The sequence below is a fragment of the Cricetulus griseus genome, chromosome 8 (genome assembly GCF_003668045.3).
Source record: "Cricetulus griseus strain 17A/GY chromosome 8, alternate assembly CriGri-PICRH-1.0, whole genome shotgun sequence".
NCBI lineage: Eukaryota > Metazoa > Chordata > Mammalia > Rodentia > Cricetidae > Cricetulus > Cricetulus griseus.
The window spans coordinates 62,562,949-62,577,798 of NC_048601.1; the positions used below are offsets into that span (position 1 = coordinate 62,562,949).

The window sequence follows — 14,850 nt, forward strand, 5'->3', positions numbered from 1 at the left end:
ACCTCCAGCTTCCCGGGTTTTGCTGTTGTTTGACTAGTCTCGGGGAGGCAGGAAGGCAGCTTGAGGCCGTGAGATCTCAGAATCCTAACCCTAGAACTCTCAAGGGCTGCAGGCCATCTCAGGAGTGCTGGAGTCCAAACCCCAAGAGTGCCGGGATGGCACAAGCATATGGAAGCTGCTCCATTGCCTCTCAGCGGCCCAACAGGGCAGGCTGTAGCCGCAGGTTTCCCTCTTTCTCTAGGAACCTTGGGGCCTGGGATTATCCCACTTCTGACACCAGATATAGTGGGAAATTACCAATATGGAGCCAAGTGGAAATACAAGGGTATTTAATAGGGAAAAGCCTTACTTACAGAGCAACCTAGCCAGCCGGCGTGGCAGCGGTCTGTACAAAAGCCCAAACAAAAAGTGAAACCGAAACAGAGACCCAGTCCCCTTTAAGTCTCACTCTACATCACCCTGACCATGCCCACGCAAGCGTGGTCAGGCACACCTGTAGCCAGCCCCTAAGTAGGCGTGGAAAGGAAAATATAAGAAGATACAACAATCTGCTTATGTCACATCCTAACTATTTTAACTAAACCCTAAAGTCATCTGAAAGAGGTGTCCAAGCCTGAACACCTCCTTCCAATCCCAACCATAAACAATAAGAAGCTATCCCTAACTAGGTATATACACTATCCTAAGTGACAACAATGGGGAAAGGGGGGCGTAACATCCTCCAAGTAACTTCCTGCTGAAATGGGACAATGATAGTCATGTGGGGTCCTGGGGAAGAAAATATTAGTGTAGTAAAAGTCTTGAATGGATTGTATCCAGTCCATGTTAGATGGGATTCTCTTGATAGAAGATCTCGCTTAAAATCCTCAACTTGATTGAAGTCAGTACCCGAAGCTCTGGCCGGAGTGTCAGTTGAAATGGAGCAAGTTGGATCCAGTGCAGTCGAGGAAGTGTTACCCATTTTCTTTCCAGGGTGTCCAGGGATTTCTGTCAGGCAGGTCTTCATTGGCTGTGTGGGACTCAAACATAAACAGTTAGCAGAGAAATGTTTGCTTGTGTATGTACACATGCTGGGGAATGCAACCATGAGCGCATAACAATTATGAAAGGGTGTACACCTTGAGAGAAAGATCCAAGAAAAGACTAAGACAGTCCCCAAATTCTTCTTTTGTTTTGTATTACATCAATAGGCTTCTTGATACAATACAGAAACACTAAAGTTTAGTTTAATAACGTGCTTAGATTTTAGAGGAGGAAAGCCAAATCCACCTCTAAATCCAGCATTGGTTTAGTTGAATAGGGACTAGGAAATGAAGAGAAATAGAGTTCTCTGAGAGACAGCTGTAAAGTTCTGACACCATTCTGTTAACGATAAATCTTTCTGCCAAATGTTACCTGAGCCCCACCGCCATGTGTGAGCTTTACACCAGCCGCCTGCCCGAGTTAGGCCCAAATGAATACACAGAAACTTGTATTAGGTACAATGCTGCTTGGCCAATGACTAGGATTCCTCATCTGTTAGCTCAGTCTCAATTATCATAAATCTATATATTTTATAAGACTTACCTTATCGGACGCCTTATTTGGCGTCCCTCCTTGCCGGTGGCTCACATCTTGCTGCTCGAGGAGGCGAACAGGAAAAAGGCACCCTTTCTGTTTCTCCTTTGCTTAAATATGAGTCTCCTTGCTATGTCACTTCCTGCCTGGATCAGCACTTCTCTACTACATTTCCCAGAATCCTCTGACTCCTACTTCTGTCTAACTTGCTGTCTCATTGGCCAAACAGTATTTTGTTTAACAATCAATAAGATAAACATACACAGTCACTATGTGATCATGCTTTGCCTACAGATACAGATGTCTGGGGGAGGGGTGAGCTTAGGCTGGGCAGAGGTTGACACCTGAGAACAAGATTGATGAAAAATGATGCTTTAACACCAGGTGAGATAGTGTATGCCTGTAATCCCAAAACTCAGGACACTGACGCAGGGTTGCAAATTCCAAGTCTAGCCTAGGCTACCTAGCAAGTTCCAGGCCAGCCCGGGTGACATAACAAGAACAGGTTACAAAGACAGAGGGGACTGAGTGAGGGAAAGAAGGCAAAAGTACAAATTTCGGTTAGCTATAGAAACTGAGTGCACAGCAAGTGAAATGCAGCTGGGATTCCCAGTCTCCCAGGAGTCTGGGTTCTTGCTTACTTTTGCTTAAAAAAAAAAAAAAAAAAGTTCAGCTTTGCAAGCCTTCAAAAGAAAATTTGGTAACTGGGAATTGTCTTAATTCTCTTCAAATGCAATGTCAGGCCATACTCTAGATATTGCCCTACCTGCTGCCCTCTTGTGGAATACTCAATAAACTGCCTACCTGCTGCCCTCTTGTGGAATACTCAATAAACTGCAGAGCTGCTGCCCTCTTGTGGTATACTCAATAAAGTGTTCTTCAAAGGCCTCTTCAAACAATGGCTCAGTCTCCACAAATTCATATGATTAAAATGAATGTATACAGAAAATTTTAAGTCCCAAAAATGTTATAATCCAGTAACAAGTTAATAATGCTTTTTTTCTCTTTATATATTAATCTGTCTTCTATGTAGGGAATGTGGAAAATATAGGACTGTTTAATAAAGAAAAGGGCATTTACTAAAAATACATGTAAAGTATTGTCATTTCCGGCTATGTGTACATACACTTATATAAAACAACATTGTTTTGTTGGAAACCAAAATTGGGATGCTTTTCATAAAATGTGACCGACCACTCATGATTCTTAGCCATCACAGAAGTTCTGTTGTCTGTGAAGCATTCACTCAGTTTGTTTCGGACATTAAAGTTAGTGTCAGTTTTGCTGTCAGGCTTGTCACTTGGATAACTGCCCCAGCATCTCTCTCACAACTCCATTCACCCTGCCATGGACAGAACTGGATGGGATTAAACATCAGATGTCCAGGTGCCTCCAGTGAACGAGTCAATTTACACCCTCCAGATAGTGCCTGTGGGTATCTTTCTTCCCTGTACCTCTGTGGGCAATGACCTTGAATACATTTCCCAAGCCACAGAGATTGGGGTGGGGCAAGTAAGGGACAAAGAAAATAGATTGCTGTAGTCACTTTAGAAGGAAGTAGGGTGACACAGCTGATACAGTCACTGAGACATTCCCCCTGCCATTTTGTGAGCAGAAGCATCTGCCATATGCACAGAAGGAACCTAGAGAAGAGGAGGCGAGGGCCTCAACCCTGACAGCTGCTCTGTCACCCAGCCTGTTTCCCCTCTCCCTCCCCTAGTCCAGCAGTTCTGAGGTGAGCCAGGTCCAGATCTGTTTACCTGTAGTCAAGTAACTGGCCTGAGGAACTGTTCATAAATAAAAGAGGCACCAGGAGCTTCCTTTGCGTTTGAATGGGGCTTTCCATAATAGAGCAGATCAGTTGTGATTCATTGCTTCATGGTATCAGGAATTTATTGAGGGCCTTCTCTATACTTAGCCCAGTGCTGAATGATGGGAACAGAACACAAAAGCAGCAGGTTTCCTCCCTGCCAGGACTGGGAAAGAACAAGAAATATGCACATGAAAAATAGAGCTATGCATACAAAGCAGTCTGCAATTAAGTGTGTAATGAAGGCTCCCAGGTTGATTAGTGGCTTGGAGTAATGACCGTCAGGAGTCTTCAGGACTATGGTGATTAGAAATGAGATTGCCTTCAGATAGTGTCGCTTTGAAAAGCTTCACCTCAGGGGGCCTGAGCAGCCCTTAGAGACTCCAGCACACAAGGCTCCAGGTTTCTGCCGATTTTGCTGATGCCTATCTGGAGCCTTACCTGGGCTTTCCCTCTGTAATGCTGAGTGGTATAATTACACCTGCCCACAGTAGAAGAGGGTGGGGAGAGAGCCTTAGCAGTTAACTCTTTACTATCATTTATACCCAGAGGTACTAAGTCAACTCTGGGGTTCAGCGATGCTGTTATAGCAACTGAACCATCTCTCTGTTAATGCTGTGATGATGTGCTCTCTCTGGGGTGATTTCTTACATGTTTTCATTCCGTTTCAGATTCACGGAAACAACTACTCCCATAAAGTGGACATCTTCTCTTTGGGCTTGATTCTGTTTGAATTACTTTACCCATTCAGCACTCAGATGGAACGAGTCAGGGTAAGTATATCTTACTCCCAGAAAGTGGAAAGAGAAAATTATTTAAAATGTATAAGAGTTTTTAAAGATGGTTATGTTTTAAATTCTTTCTAACTATATGTTTGCGTGTGCATCTATGGGTGAGAGTAAGAGGCTTCGGCTCCTCCTGAAGCTGGGCTGATCTCTCCAGCACCATTGTTTATCTTGATGCCATTAGATAGTTAACAAGGAGCAAAAGAGATCGTGTGAACAATGGGGTTATTTTTAGATGTTCCTTTGGCATAAATTCATCATAATCTTAACAATATTTTGTATTTGGTATCTTTGTGATCAACGCAAAGCCAGCGGGAACTGCAAGGATGGCCTGAGTGGGGGAAGGAAATAGTAGTGACAGTTGGCTGGAGGAAACTGGGACAGAAGACAAGTGGCCATGTACTCTCGTAAGACTCCAATGCTGGCAAATGACACACAGCTAGATTTTTCCTTCTCAGAACAAATCATGGCCATAGGTTTTCAGGCGCACCTTTAATCCCAGCACTTTGGAGGCACAGACAGGCAGATCTCTGTGTTTGAGACTGTTAGTGAGCTCTGTCTAAACAAAACAAAAAGGAGATCCAGCCAAATCAAGAATCAAGAATCAAATCTGTGACCTAATCAGTTCATCGGAGACTATTGAGAAACTGGAGAGTTTGGGCTGGGGAGAAGAAGGCTCAATAGTTGAAAGCCTTTGCACAGAGATACGTGCACACACATAAGGCACAAAGATATGTATATTAACAATAAAAGAAAGTGAAAAGACAGGCTGGGGTGTTATCTGTGGAGAGTATTTGCCTAGCATGTGTGAGAAGTCGTTGTTAGTATTTACGCATTTGTACTGGCCTGTCCTTAGGGTTCTGACACTCTCAGCTGCTGCCACTAAGAGCAGCACCTATTCACTATGTTTCCTTTTAAAAGGGCCCTACCCACCTCCCATCTCTCTCTCTCTCTCTCTCTCTCTCTCTCTCTCTCTCTCTCTCTCTCTCTCTCTCCCTCCCTCCCTCCCTCTCCCTCTCTCTCCCTCTCTCTCCTCTCTCTTCTCTCTCTCCCTCCCTCCCCTCCCTCCCTCCCTCTCTCCCTCTCTCTCTCTCTCTCTCTCTCTCTCTCTCTCTCTCTCCCTCTCTCTGTTCCTTACTCTCCCTCTCTTCCTCTCTCCCGCTGCTCCTGTCCCCAGAGGCAGGTCTCCCCCTTCCCGCTTCCCCTTTTTACTGTCCTTTTCCCTTAATAAAAAAACCTCTCTGCTTGAACTCTGTTGCATGTCAGCTTTCTCTCTTGAGCCAATTTTTTAATACAACAGCGGATCATCTGGAAACAAAGTTAAAAGATTAAACAGCATTTTTCTTTCTTTTTAGACCTTAACTGATGTAAGAAATCTAAAGTTCCCACCCCTGTTTACTCAGAAATACCCCCGAGAGGTATGTATAGTGCCCAGCTTCTTTCTCTAAGATTATATTCAGTGCTTAAAGTGTTCTAAAAGACACCCTTAAACATAAAGAGTCCTTAGCAGCTCAGCTTCCCCTTTCCAGATGAGACAGTTGATATTCTAGAGCAATCGTTCTCAACCTCTGGGTTTCAACCCTTTTGGAGTCAAAGGGTCCTTTCACAGTGGTCACCTAAAACCATCAGAAAACACAGATATTTACACTATGATCCATAACAATAGCAAAATTACAGTTATGAAGTGGCAACAAAGATAATTTTATGATTGGGGGGGTCACCCCAACATGAGGAACTGTATTAAAGGGTGGAAACATTAGGAAGGTTGAGAACCACTGTTCTAGAGGACCAAGTTTGTTAGGACTGATCTCAGCCCAGTGGCCTGCAGAGGCCAGACTGCCTTCATCCCTGAGGCTGACTTCATAAAGCACCCTCACAGGATCCATAATGTTACATTAACTCTTTCTGTTGGTGACTGGCTTATCTTGGGGATTGAAGAGATGGCTCAGCAGTTAAGAGCACTGACTGCTCTTGCAGAGGATCCAGATTCAATTCTCACATCTACATGGCAGCTCATAGCTGTCTGGAACTACAGTTCCAGGGGACCCAACACCCTTCCACAGGCAAAACACATCTAAAACAAAAGGCCCTAGTGGCTGGTGATTCCAGGTGTGGGAGTTAGGCCATACAGGAAGTGATTTAGAAGATTAGGGGAAGATTAAGCTGGTCTTCGAGTTAAAAATAAACTATAAAATTGTCGTTTCTTTTTGTCACATTTTTTCCCATAGTGTGTTTGGGTCCACAAGCTTATTCCTTTAATATTTACACATTGAGCTGGGTGGTGGTGGTGCAAGCCTTTAAGTCCAGCACTCAGGAGGCAGAGTTTGAGTTTGAGGCCAGCCTGGTCTATAGAGCAAGTGCCAGGATAGGCTCCAAAGCTACACCAAAATACCCTGTCTTGAAAAAACAAAATATGTATATATCATATATGTGATAAATCCTTTTAAAAGGCTGATAGGCAGCAGGCTGAATTTAGCCTATTTGTAAATGTATTTATTGAGAGAGTGTGTGTATGTGCACACATATGGAAGTGAGAGAACAACTTTTGGGGTTTAATTCTTTCTACCATGTGGGTCCTAAGGAGCCAGCTCAGGTCATCAGGCCTGACAGCAAGGGCCATGGAAATGGCTCAGTGGGTAAGAGTGCTTATTGAGGACCCAAATTTGAATCCCCAGCAACCACATAAGAAGAGGGACACGCTTACACACGTTTTTAACCTAGCATTGTAAAAGGGCAAAGGCCTCTGGGGCTTGCTGGCTGCCAGCCTGGCTCCAGGTTCAATGAGAGACCCTGTTTCAAGGGAATGAGGTGGAGAGTGCTAGAACAGGATCCTGACATCCTCCACCGGTGTCTGCAAGTGCTCAAGCGCATACACCACCTACACACTTACACACACACACACACACACACACACACACACACACACAGAGTGATGGAACACAGCCATGCTCTTTACATATTCACTATGGCTGCTTTGGGGTTTCTATGAGAGCTAACTAATCAGATGTGCTTCACGCACTTAAAATAGTTACAGAGAAGTTTTGCTGGATCTGAGGCTAAAGCTAAATAAAGACCATTTACCTGCAGAGCCCTGCGATCCAGCACCTATACTGCAGATTTGGGGGAGGCGGCAAGGAGGAGGGTGCGTATAAGCACCCTAGTGTGAGTATAAGAGTGTATGCATAATTTGTGTGTTAGTTTCTATGATGTAAAGAACTGCTTAATAATCTAAATCTAGAACCTTTAACACAAAACCATTTTTATGTTTCAGCATTTGATGGTTCAAGACATGCTCTCTCCTTCCCCCACGGAGAGGCCTGAAGCCATAAACATCATTGAAAATGCTGTATTTGAGGACTTGGAGTTTCCCGGGAAGACGGTTCTGAGACAGCGGTCCCGCTCCATGAGTTCATCTGGAACAAAACATTCCAGACAGCCTAGCTGTTCACACAGCCCACTGCCTGGCAACTAGCTTTCAGCTGTCCCAGCAACCCTTGCAGGTGGCAAGGAGCAGACACCTGGAGGACTGTGGCTCTCCACAGTGGTGGACTCAGATTTTATGCTTTGATCAGTGTGGTTTAGGACCAATTTTTCTAAGTCAGACTGGATTATGGGCCTAATCCAGTTTTCTCTGAACTTCAAGGACTGTGTAAATGACATGTGGACTTGACTTGTTCCTTGTTGGTGTTCCAAAACTAGGTCAAGCTTTGGAACCCTCACTTTTTGCCAGGAGGTAGAAGCAATCCCTGAAATGATCTGAATTGAAATATCTTTATAGCACAAGAGTCAAAGACACACACACACACACACACACACACACACACACCCCGCCATGGTGACTACCTGCTCTAGAGACATGCTTTCTAGAGATACAAAGACATCCCCCCACCATGATGACTACCCTCTCTAGAGACTTACTTTCTAGAGATACCAGGGTGATTTTTGAAAGTGATTGTCGTAAAGCTGACTCCAGTTTTGTCCCTGGTAGGCACTTGACCCATCTGCACTATTTGGAAGGCACATAGCACAAGCCGGGTCTCGGTTCATGTCAGTAGTGTCATAGTCTGCAGCATTGAATAGCTCCATCCTTTAGGTTGTTCTAGGGAGTGTTAGGAATTTTTTGTACTTTTTACCTCCAATAATGGGAAAATGAAACTTTTTAGGTATCAGTCTAAGGTTCTGATTTGAGGGCTTAAAAAAAAGAAACTGTAGTAAGAAATGGATCATCTATTATGACTAACTTCTTCAATTATGTAATTTTTAGCCTACTAGAATCCTATCTTATATATAATACTGTAAGTGGGTACATCCCTCAAACTGATTATAGATATGTTTAATCATCTCAACTTGCTAACGTTTTCATTTTTCCTGTAAATATGTTTATTTTTTATTTATGAAAATTCTGAAATCAATCCATTTGGGTTGGTGGTGTACAGAACACACATAAGTGTGTTAACTATTATGACTTCTTTCAAGTCTAAATGATTTAATAAAACTTTTTTAAATTATACTTACAGTTGACTCTTATTTTAGAGAGTTCTCAAATGATGCTTTTCTAACTTACAAAATGGGATCATAAGGCTCTAAATGGTTATGCCCCTTACTCTCAAGACAATGTATTCCTTTTATTTTTTACTTTTTAAAAATTTTTATTTATGTGTATGTGTGTATATCTGCCCCACATGAGCAGGTGCCAGCAGAGGCTAGAAGATGTCAGATCCCCTGGAGCTGGTTTTGAGATATCTGATGTGAGTGCTGGGAGCAGAACTCAGTTCCTCTGGAAGAGCAGCAAATGCTCTTAACTGCTGAGCCCTCTATCCCTCTCTCTCTCTCCATCTCCATGAAAACTTATTCTTAAGCTATTCAAGACCCCACTGCCTTTTCTGTTACTTCCCAAGTTCACAGGATTCATAACCAAAGATAGGTTCTGTGCTCTACTCCATGCCAAGGACTGGGAATAAAGAGGACCATGCCCCTAAGTGAGAGCTCAAACAGAAAAGGAAGGTGGTGTTGGTAATTAGGCCTAATGGGCCTACTTCCCAACTGTGGCTGTCTGTCTTTTCCTGTTGCTGAGATAAAACCCTCAAGGAGAAACTGGTTCAGTCCCAAGGTACAGTAGTCCATCGTGGTAAGGAAGTCAATTCTTAGGAGTGCGGGTGGCTGGTCATACCACATCAGAAAGTAGAGAGTTATACTTGAGTGCTGCTGCCCGGCTTGCTGTCTCTATTTTATTACAGTCCAGGATCCCCTACTGAGAGAATGCTCCTGCCCCAAAGTAAGATGAGTCTTCTTCATTGATAAACCCCATCAGATAACCTTCCACAGATGCTCAGGGGCCCATCTCCCCAGTGATTCTACATTCTGTCAAGTTGACAGCACCATCTCAGTGCCCATGAAGCCATGTGGCACTCTGGGCTGATAGACAAACCAACTAGTCACAGCCATGAGATGTGTCTACACCCAAGGGCTTGTTGAAGGCTCAGTCGCTGACATTCAGAGGCAGAATTTTGGAGGTTTGGAGAAGTGATTAGCTCATGAGGACATGAGTCTGATCAATGGTCTAATTTGTAATTAGATAGATCGGGCCCTGTAGAAACAAGTCAGTAGTTAAGAACGCTTAACCTAAGTTTGCTTTCCAAAACCATGTAGCAGGTCACAGACCTGGAACTGCAATTCCAAGGGATCCAAGGTCATCTTCTGACCTCCTTGGGCTCCTGCACACATGTGGTACCTCAGGCAGGCACACGCATACAAACACATAATTCTTTTTAATGGGCTGTTGGGAAGTGAGACCTGATCTGAGGAAGTGGGCTTACGAGTGTACATTTGAAGGGTACATTGCATCTCTGGCATCTTTGTCTCTGGGCTCCCAGCCACCAGGAAGTAAGCAGTTCTGTTTGACCACACTCTACCATGGTGTTCTATCCACAGCAAGGGGGCTAAGTGACTATGAACCAAAATCATGAGGCAAAATAAATCTTGCCTCCTTTTTTTGTTTGTTTTTTTGTTTTGTTTTGTTTTGTTTTGTTTGTTTGTTTTTCGAGACAGGGTTTCTCTGTGTAGCTTCGGAGCCTATCCTGGCACTCACTTGGGAGACCAGGCTGGCCTCAAACTCACAGAGATCCACCTGACACTGCCTCTTGAGTGCAGTGGCACTCTCGATTAAAGGCGTGCGCCACCAACGCCCGACACAAATCTTGCCTCCTTTAAATTATGTTTCTCAGATACTTTGTCACAATAAAGAAAGGCTAATAGTTCCATCTACCACACAGAAGCTTATGACATGAGAAAATGCTTCCAACGTGTCTGGATAATATTAGACTCATGCTTAATGAGTGCTCAAGGTTCTGCTTGGCTCCCAGCCAGTCCTGTTTTCCTGTCTGCTGGGCAGCTTGGTCTACTTGCTGCCTCCTACTCCATTTTTATGCCTGTCAAGGAATGAGTTGGTTTCTCCAAACATACCCAACTGACATCCTTGATCCCCCACAACATCTGGGAACTAGCCATTGAAAGCACAGTGACCACCATTCTATGTATGGCCAAACTTCAGTACAGAAAGGTGACACATTTTACCCAAGATCACCAAGCAAGTAAGAGCAGATGTGGATCAAATCCCAGACATTTTGCTTCCCAGCCAGTGACTTATCCACTCTCTTGCTCTGAACTATGGTTTTATAAATTCTTACATGATACAATTGCCATTTTAATCCTGAATATTGCCTTTGCTAATTCCATCAGAATTGTAGGCCTGAGAGTGGGGAGGTCTAGCTCGATAAATAAAAAACCCAGAGACAGATAGTGGAGTTCAAACATCAAGCTGAAGATCAGAGAAGCAAAGCAGCCAAGCCAGTAGATCTTACCTCTATCTAGTTGAAATGGCAATCCTGTCTCCGTGAATCCTCAGAGGCAAAAGGCTCTGAGTTCCTGTCTCCTCCTTTTACTCCTTTCTTCACCCAGCCATGTCCTCCTGTTTCTGCTTCCCTACTGCTGAGATTAAAGGTGTGTGATCCCTAGTGCTGAGATCACCTTTGTGTGAGCTGTTTTTTTAGGTCTTAGTCAATTTTGTGTAGTCAGTGTGGCCTTGAACTAACAGATCCACCTACCTCTCAATCTCGAGTCCTGGGATTAAAGGTGTGTGCCACCACTGTCTTGCTCTATGGCTGCTGGGATTAAAGGTGTGTATCATCATTGTTTGGTCTCTATAGCTTGTAGCTGGCTTTGCTTTCTGAATCCTCAGGCAAGCTTTAATAAATCTTAAATAATATATCACCACAGGGAGGTTGAGGAAACAGGCCAGCAACACAAAAAATTCACAATGGTAGTCAGAACTAGTCTAGAGCTGGCATCTGCCTGGCTTCTTGCCCCAGGCATATCCTTTCTCTCCTCCTCCTCTCCTTCTTCCTGTTCTCTCTTTCTCTTTCCTAGATTTCTCCTCCTATTTATTCTCTCTGCCTGTCTCCCCCGCCTATCCTTCCTCTGCCTAGCTATTGGCTATTCAGCTCTTTATTGGACCAATCAGGTGCCTTAGGCAAACAAGGTGAGACAGGTGCAACACATCTTTACATAATTAAACACACATCCTTACATCATTAAACAAATAAAGCAGCAGAAACAAATGTAACACACCTTTACAAAGTTAAAATAAAATTCTGCAGCATAGACAAATGCAACACATCTTTACCTAGTTAAAATAATCTACAACATCTCTGCATCCTTCAGTTCACCTCCCAGAAATGAATGGTCCACAACTGAGTGCTGGTGGAGTCAAGGAGCCTAGGACAAAGTTTTAAATTAACTACACATTTGCCCTCTTTCTGGTATTAGAATAGGATAGTTCACCCCCACCTCCCCTCCCTGTTGTCACTTTTGCTGGAGATACATGAAAACTGTTTCATTGCTTTGCTCTTTTCTCTGAGGGAATGAAACAAACTCAGCTAGCAGCCACAGTCACTCAGTAGGTAAAGGTCTCAGTGGGACTCTGCTTGTCCTCTGGCCACCCTAAGAACATCAGCTGTTGGGAGCTGGAGAGATGGCTCAGAGGTTAAGAGCAGTGGCTGTTCTTCCAGAGGTCCTGAGTTCAATTCCCAGCAACCACATGGTGGCTCACAACCATTCATTATGAGATCTGGTGCCCTCTTCTGGTGTGCAGATACACATGGTAGCAGAATGTTGTATACATAATAAATAAAATCTTAAAAAAAAAAAAAAAAAGAACATCAGCTGTCCCTGTAACTACATCCTCAAGTGTAGTTTTATGGAGCCTTTTCCAAGATATTGCATTCCTGGAAACTCAGTCAATGCCACCAGGTGGCTCATTTCCACCAAGGACACCTCTACAGCTGGGGACAGCAAAATAGCTAGCTCTCTTCCCTGGTTCTTCTATCTGCTCTGCAGGTTAAGAAAAATTGTGGATAAACAGCATGGTGGCCCACACCTTCAACTGCAGGTGGGCAGAGCTTTGAGTTCAAATTCAGTTCCATGACAGGCAGGGCTATGCAGACAAACTCTGTCTCAAACAAAACAAAACAAAAGATAAGAAAAAAAGAAGAAAAAAAGTTAAGTTAGGACTGGAGAGATGGCTGTGTTTAAAAGTGCTCACTGCTCTTCCAGAGGACCCAAGTCCATTACCAGCACCCACACTGGTTGGTTCACAAACATTAGTAATTCCATCTCCAAGTGATCAGATTCCCTTTTCTGGCCTCTTTGGGCACCTGACCAGTGGTATATAGACACACATATGTACTTAAAAATAGCTAGGCAGTGGTAGCACACACCTTTAATCTTAGCACTTGGCAGGGAGAGGCAGGCAGATCTCTGTGAGTTCGAGGCCAGCCTTGTCTCCAGAGCGAGTGCAGGATAGGCTCCAAAGCTACACAGAGAAACCCTGTCTCGAAAAACCAAAAAAAAAAAAAAAAAAAAAAGAGTTACTCAGTTCGGTGGATCAAGGGAGATTTATTCACACTGCAAAGTGGAATTGGTGTTTTAGGAAGAGAAATGGCAAATACAAGTTGCAGAGAGGTAGATAGTTTCCTGTGGATGGAATTGTTTTCCTGGGTAAGGAGTGCGTGGGGTGAACTTCTTCAAGGATACAACTGTTTTGTGACTACTTTTATCACTGTCAATTATGTCAAATAAATAAAATGACAAAACCAGAACCAGGTGTTTCAGACCTGAAACCAAGCATTTCGGAAGTGGAGGTAGGATTTTTGAGAATTTCCTTTCTTTCTTTCTTTCTTTCTTTCTTTCTTTCTTTCTTTCTTTGTGGACTCTCCTGGAACTCAATATGTAGACCAGGCTGACCTCAAACTCATAGATCCACCTTCTTCTGCACTGGCAGGAGGTTCAAAAATGAAAAGCCAGTTTGGGTTCCATAGAAATTTTTTGAGGCCAGTCGGGTTACCTGAGGCTCTTTCTCAAAAAAACCACAAAACACGAAAGAAAGAAGGAAGGAGGGAGGGAAGGAAGGAAACATACGCTAGTAATCTTGGATTTGTACTGTTTTATAGAATTGGCATGACCTCTGGTTTTACTAGGTTCTTGGTAAAAAAAAAAAAAAAAAAAAAAAAGTTTCCATTGTTTTACATGCCAGGGGGCAAAAAACACATAGCTAACATAACTACAGCAGCACAACAGTAGCTTTTAATAACCCGCTTGCCACTACACCATCCACATTTGCATAACAAGTCCCCTTCTTGCTTAACCCTGAGGGCATTCCCCATTCCCCTTCCCCCTTCTGGAGTGACAGGTGACAAGACCTCGAAGCCTCTGGCTTCTTGTTTACAATTGTCCTTCAGCTCTCTAATCTGCTTCCACTACTGCAAACAACACAGCGTGAAGATGAAAATGAGAGAGAGACCTGACCTTTATTGTAGGATCTGATACACACCCAGAGATCAATAGAGACTCAGAATGAAGTCAGGGCTCGCGTCCCTCAGCTCGAAGATGAGTGCCTTCTCCGAGCAGGGCTAGTGTGGCTAAACTGTAGATTTAAAAAACAAAGCAAGACAAAAAAAAAAAAAAAAAAAAAAAAAAAAGCAAAAAAAAAAAAAAAGCAAAGACAAAACACACACACACACACACACACACGCAGAACCATGAGTATCCTTCTGTCTGGTTGCATAGAACGGTAGAAAAGGAACTCCTGGCTTCTCCCTTTGATTATTCTCAGGTGGAAAGGACAAAAATGAAAGCTGAAGGGAGCAAAAGGGAAGGACACAGACTTGTAAAGGCCAGGTGACTTTTGTCGGCACAGCTTTAATCCCAGCACTCAAGACAAACGGTCCAGGCAATCTCTACAAATTCCAGGACAGTCTGAACTATATAGTGAGTTCTCAGCCAGCAAGAGCTACATAGTGAGACCCCCGTCTCAACAAGCAAGCAAATAAAACCCAGCCTGCTTAAATCTGCCACATAGAAAACCAGGTGACATAGTGGGAATGCATGCACCTGAGGAGCATGGACTGGCATCAGGATTGGGTGAAGGCAACTTGACATGCAGCGTGTGGTTTGCAGTAAAGGACTCGGGGTGCCTCAATCCTTCCAGGACTTTGAGGAGCACCCCCGACCCCCACCCCAGGGGACATAGCTAGTTTTCGAGCCAGCCGTCACCCCTGCCCCATCCTGACTATGCCGGGAGGAGGGAGGTTGGGGGGGGGCACCACGTGGCCTCCGTTTGCAAAGATTTAAAATACAGGGATG

At 43.8% G+C, this 14,850-nt stretch overlaps 1 protein-coding gene across 1 annotated transcript in view; it reads left to right on the forward strand.

Moving 5' to 3' along the window:
* The window catches only part of Eif2ak3 (eukaryotic translation initiation factor 2 alpha kinase 3), a 67,382-nt gene extending 58,720 nt beyond the window's left edge, over positions 1-8,662 (forward strand). The window contains exons 15-17 of the mRNA XM_027429543.2: positions 4,039-4,140; positions 5,508-5,570; positions 7,424-8,662. Of these exons, the coding sequence (XP_027285344.2) occupies positions 4,039-4,140; positions 5,508-5,570; positions 7,424-7,624 (366 nt within the window). The 3' untranslated portion in view covers positions 7,625-8,662. The remainder of the gene's footprint in view (positions 1-4,038; positions 4,141-5,507; positions 5,571-7,423) is intronic.
* Positions 8,663-14,850: the final 6,188 nt, after the last annotated feature.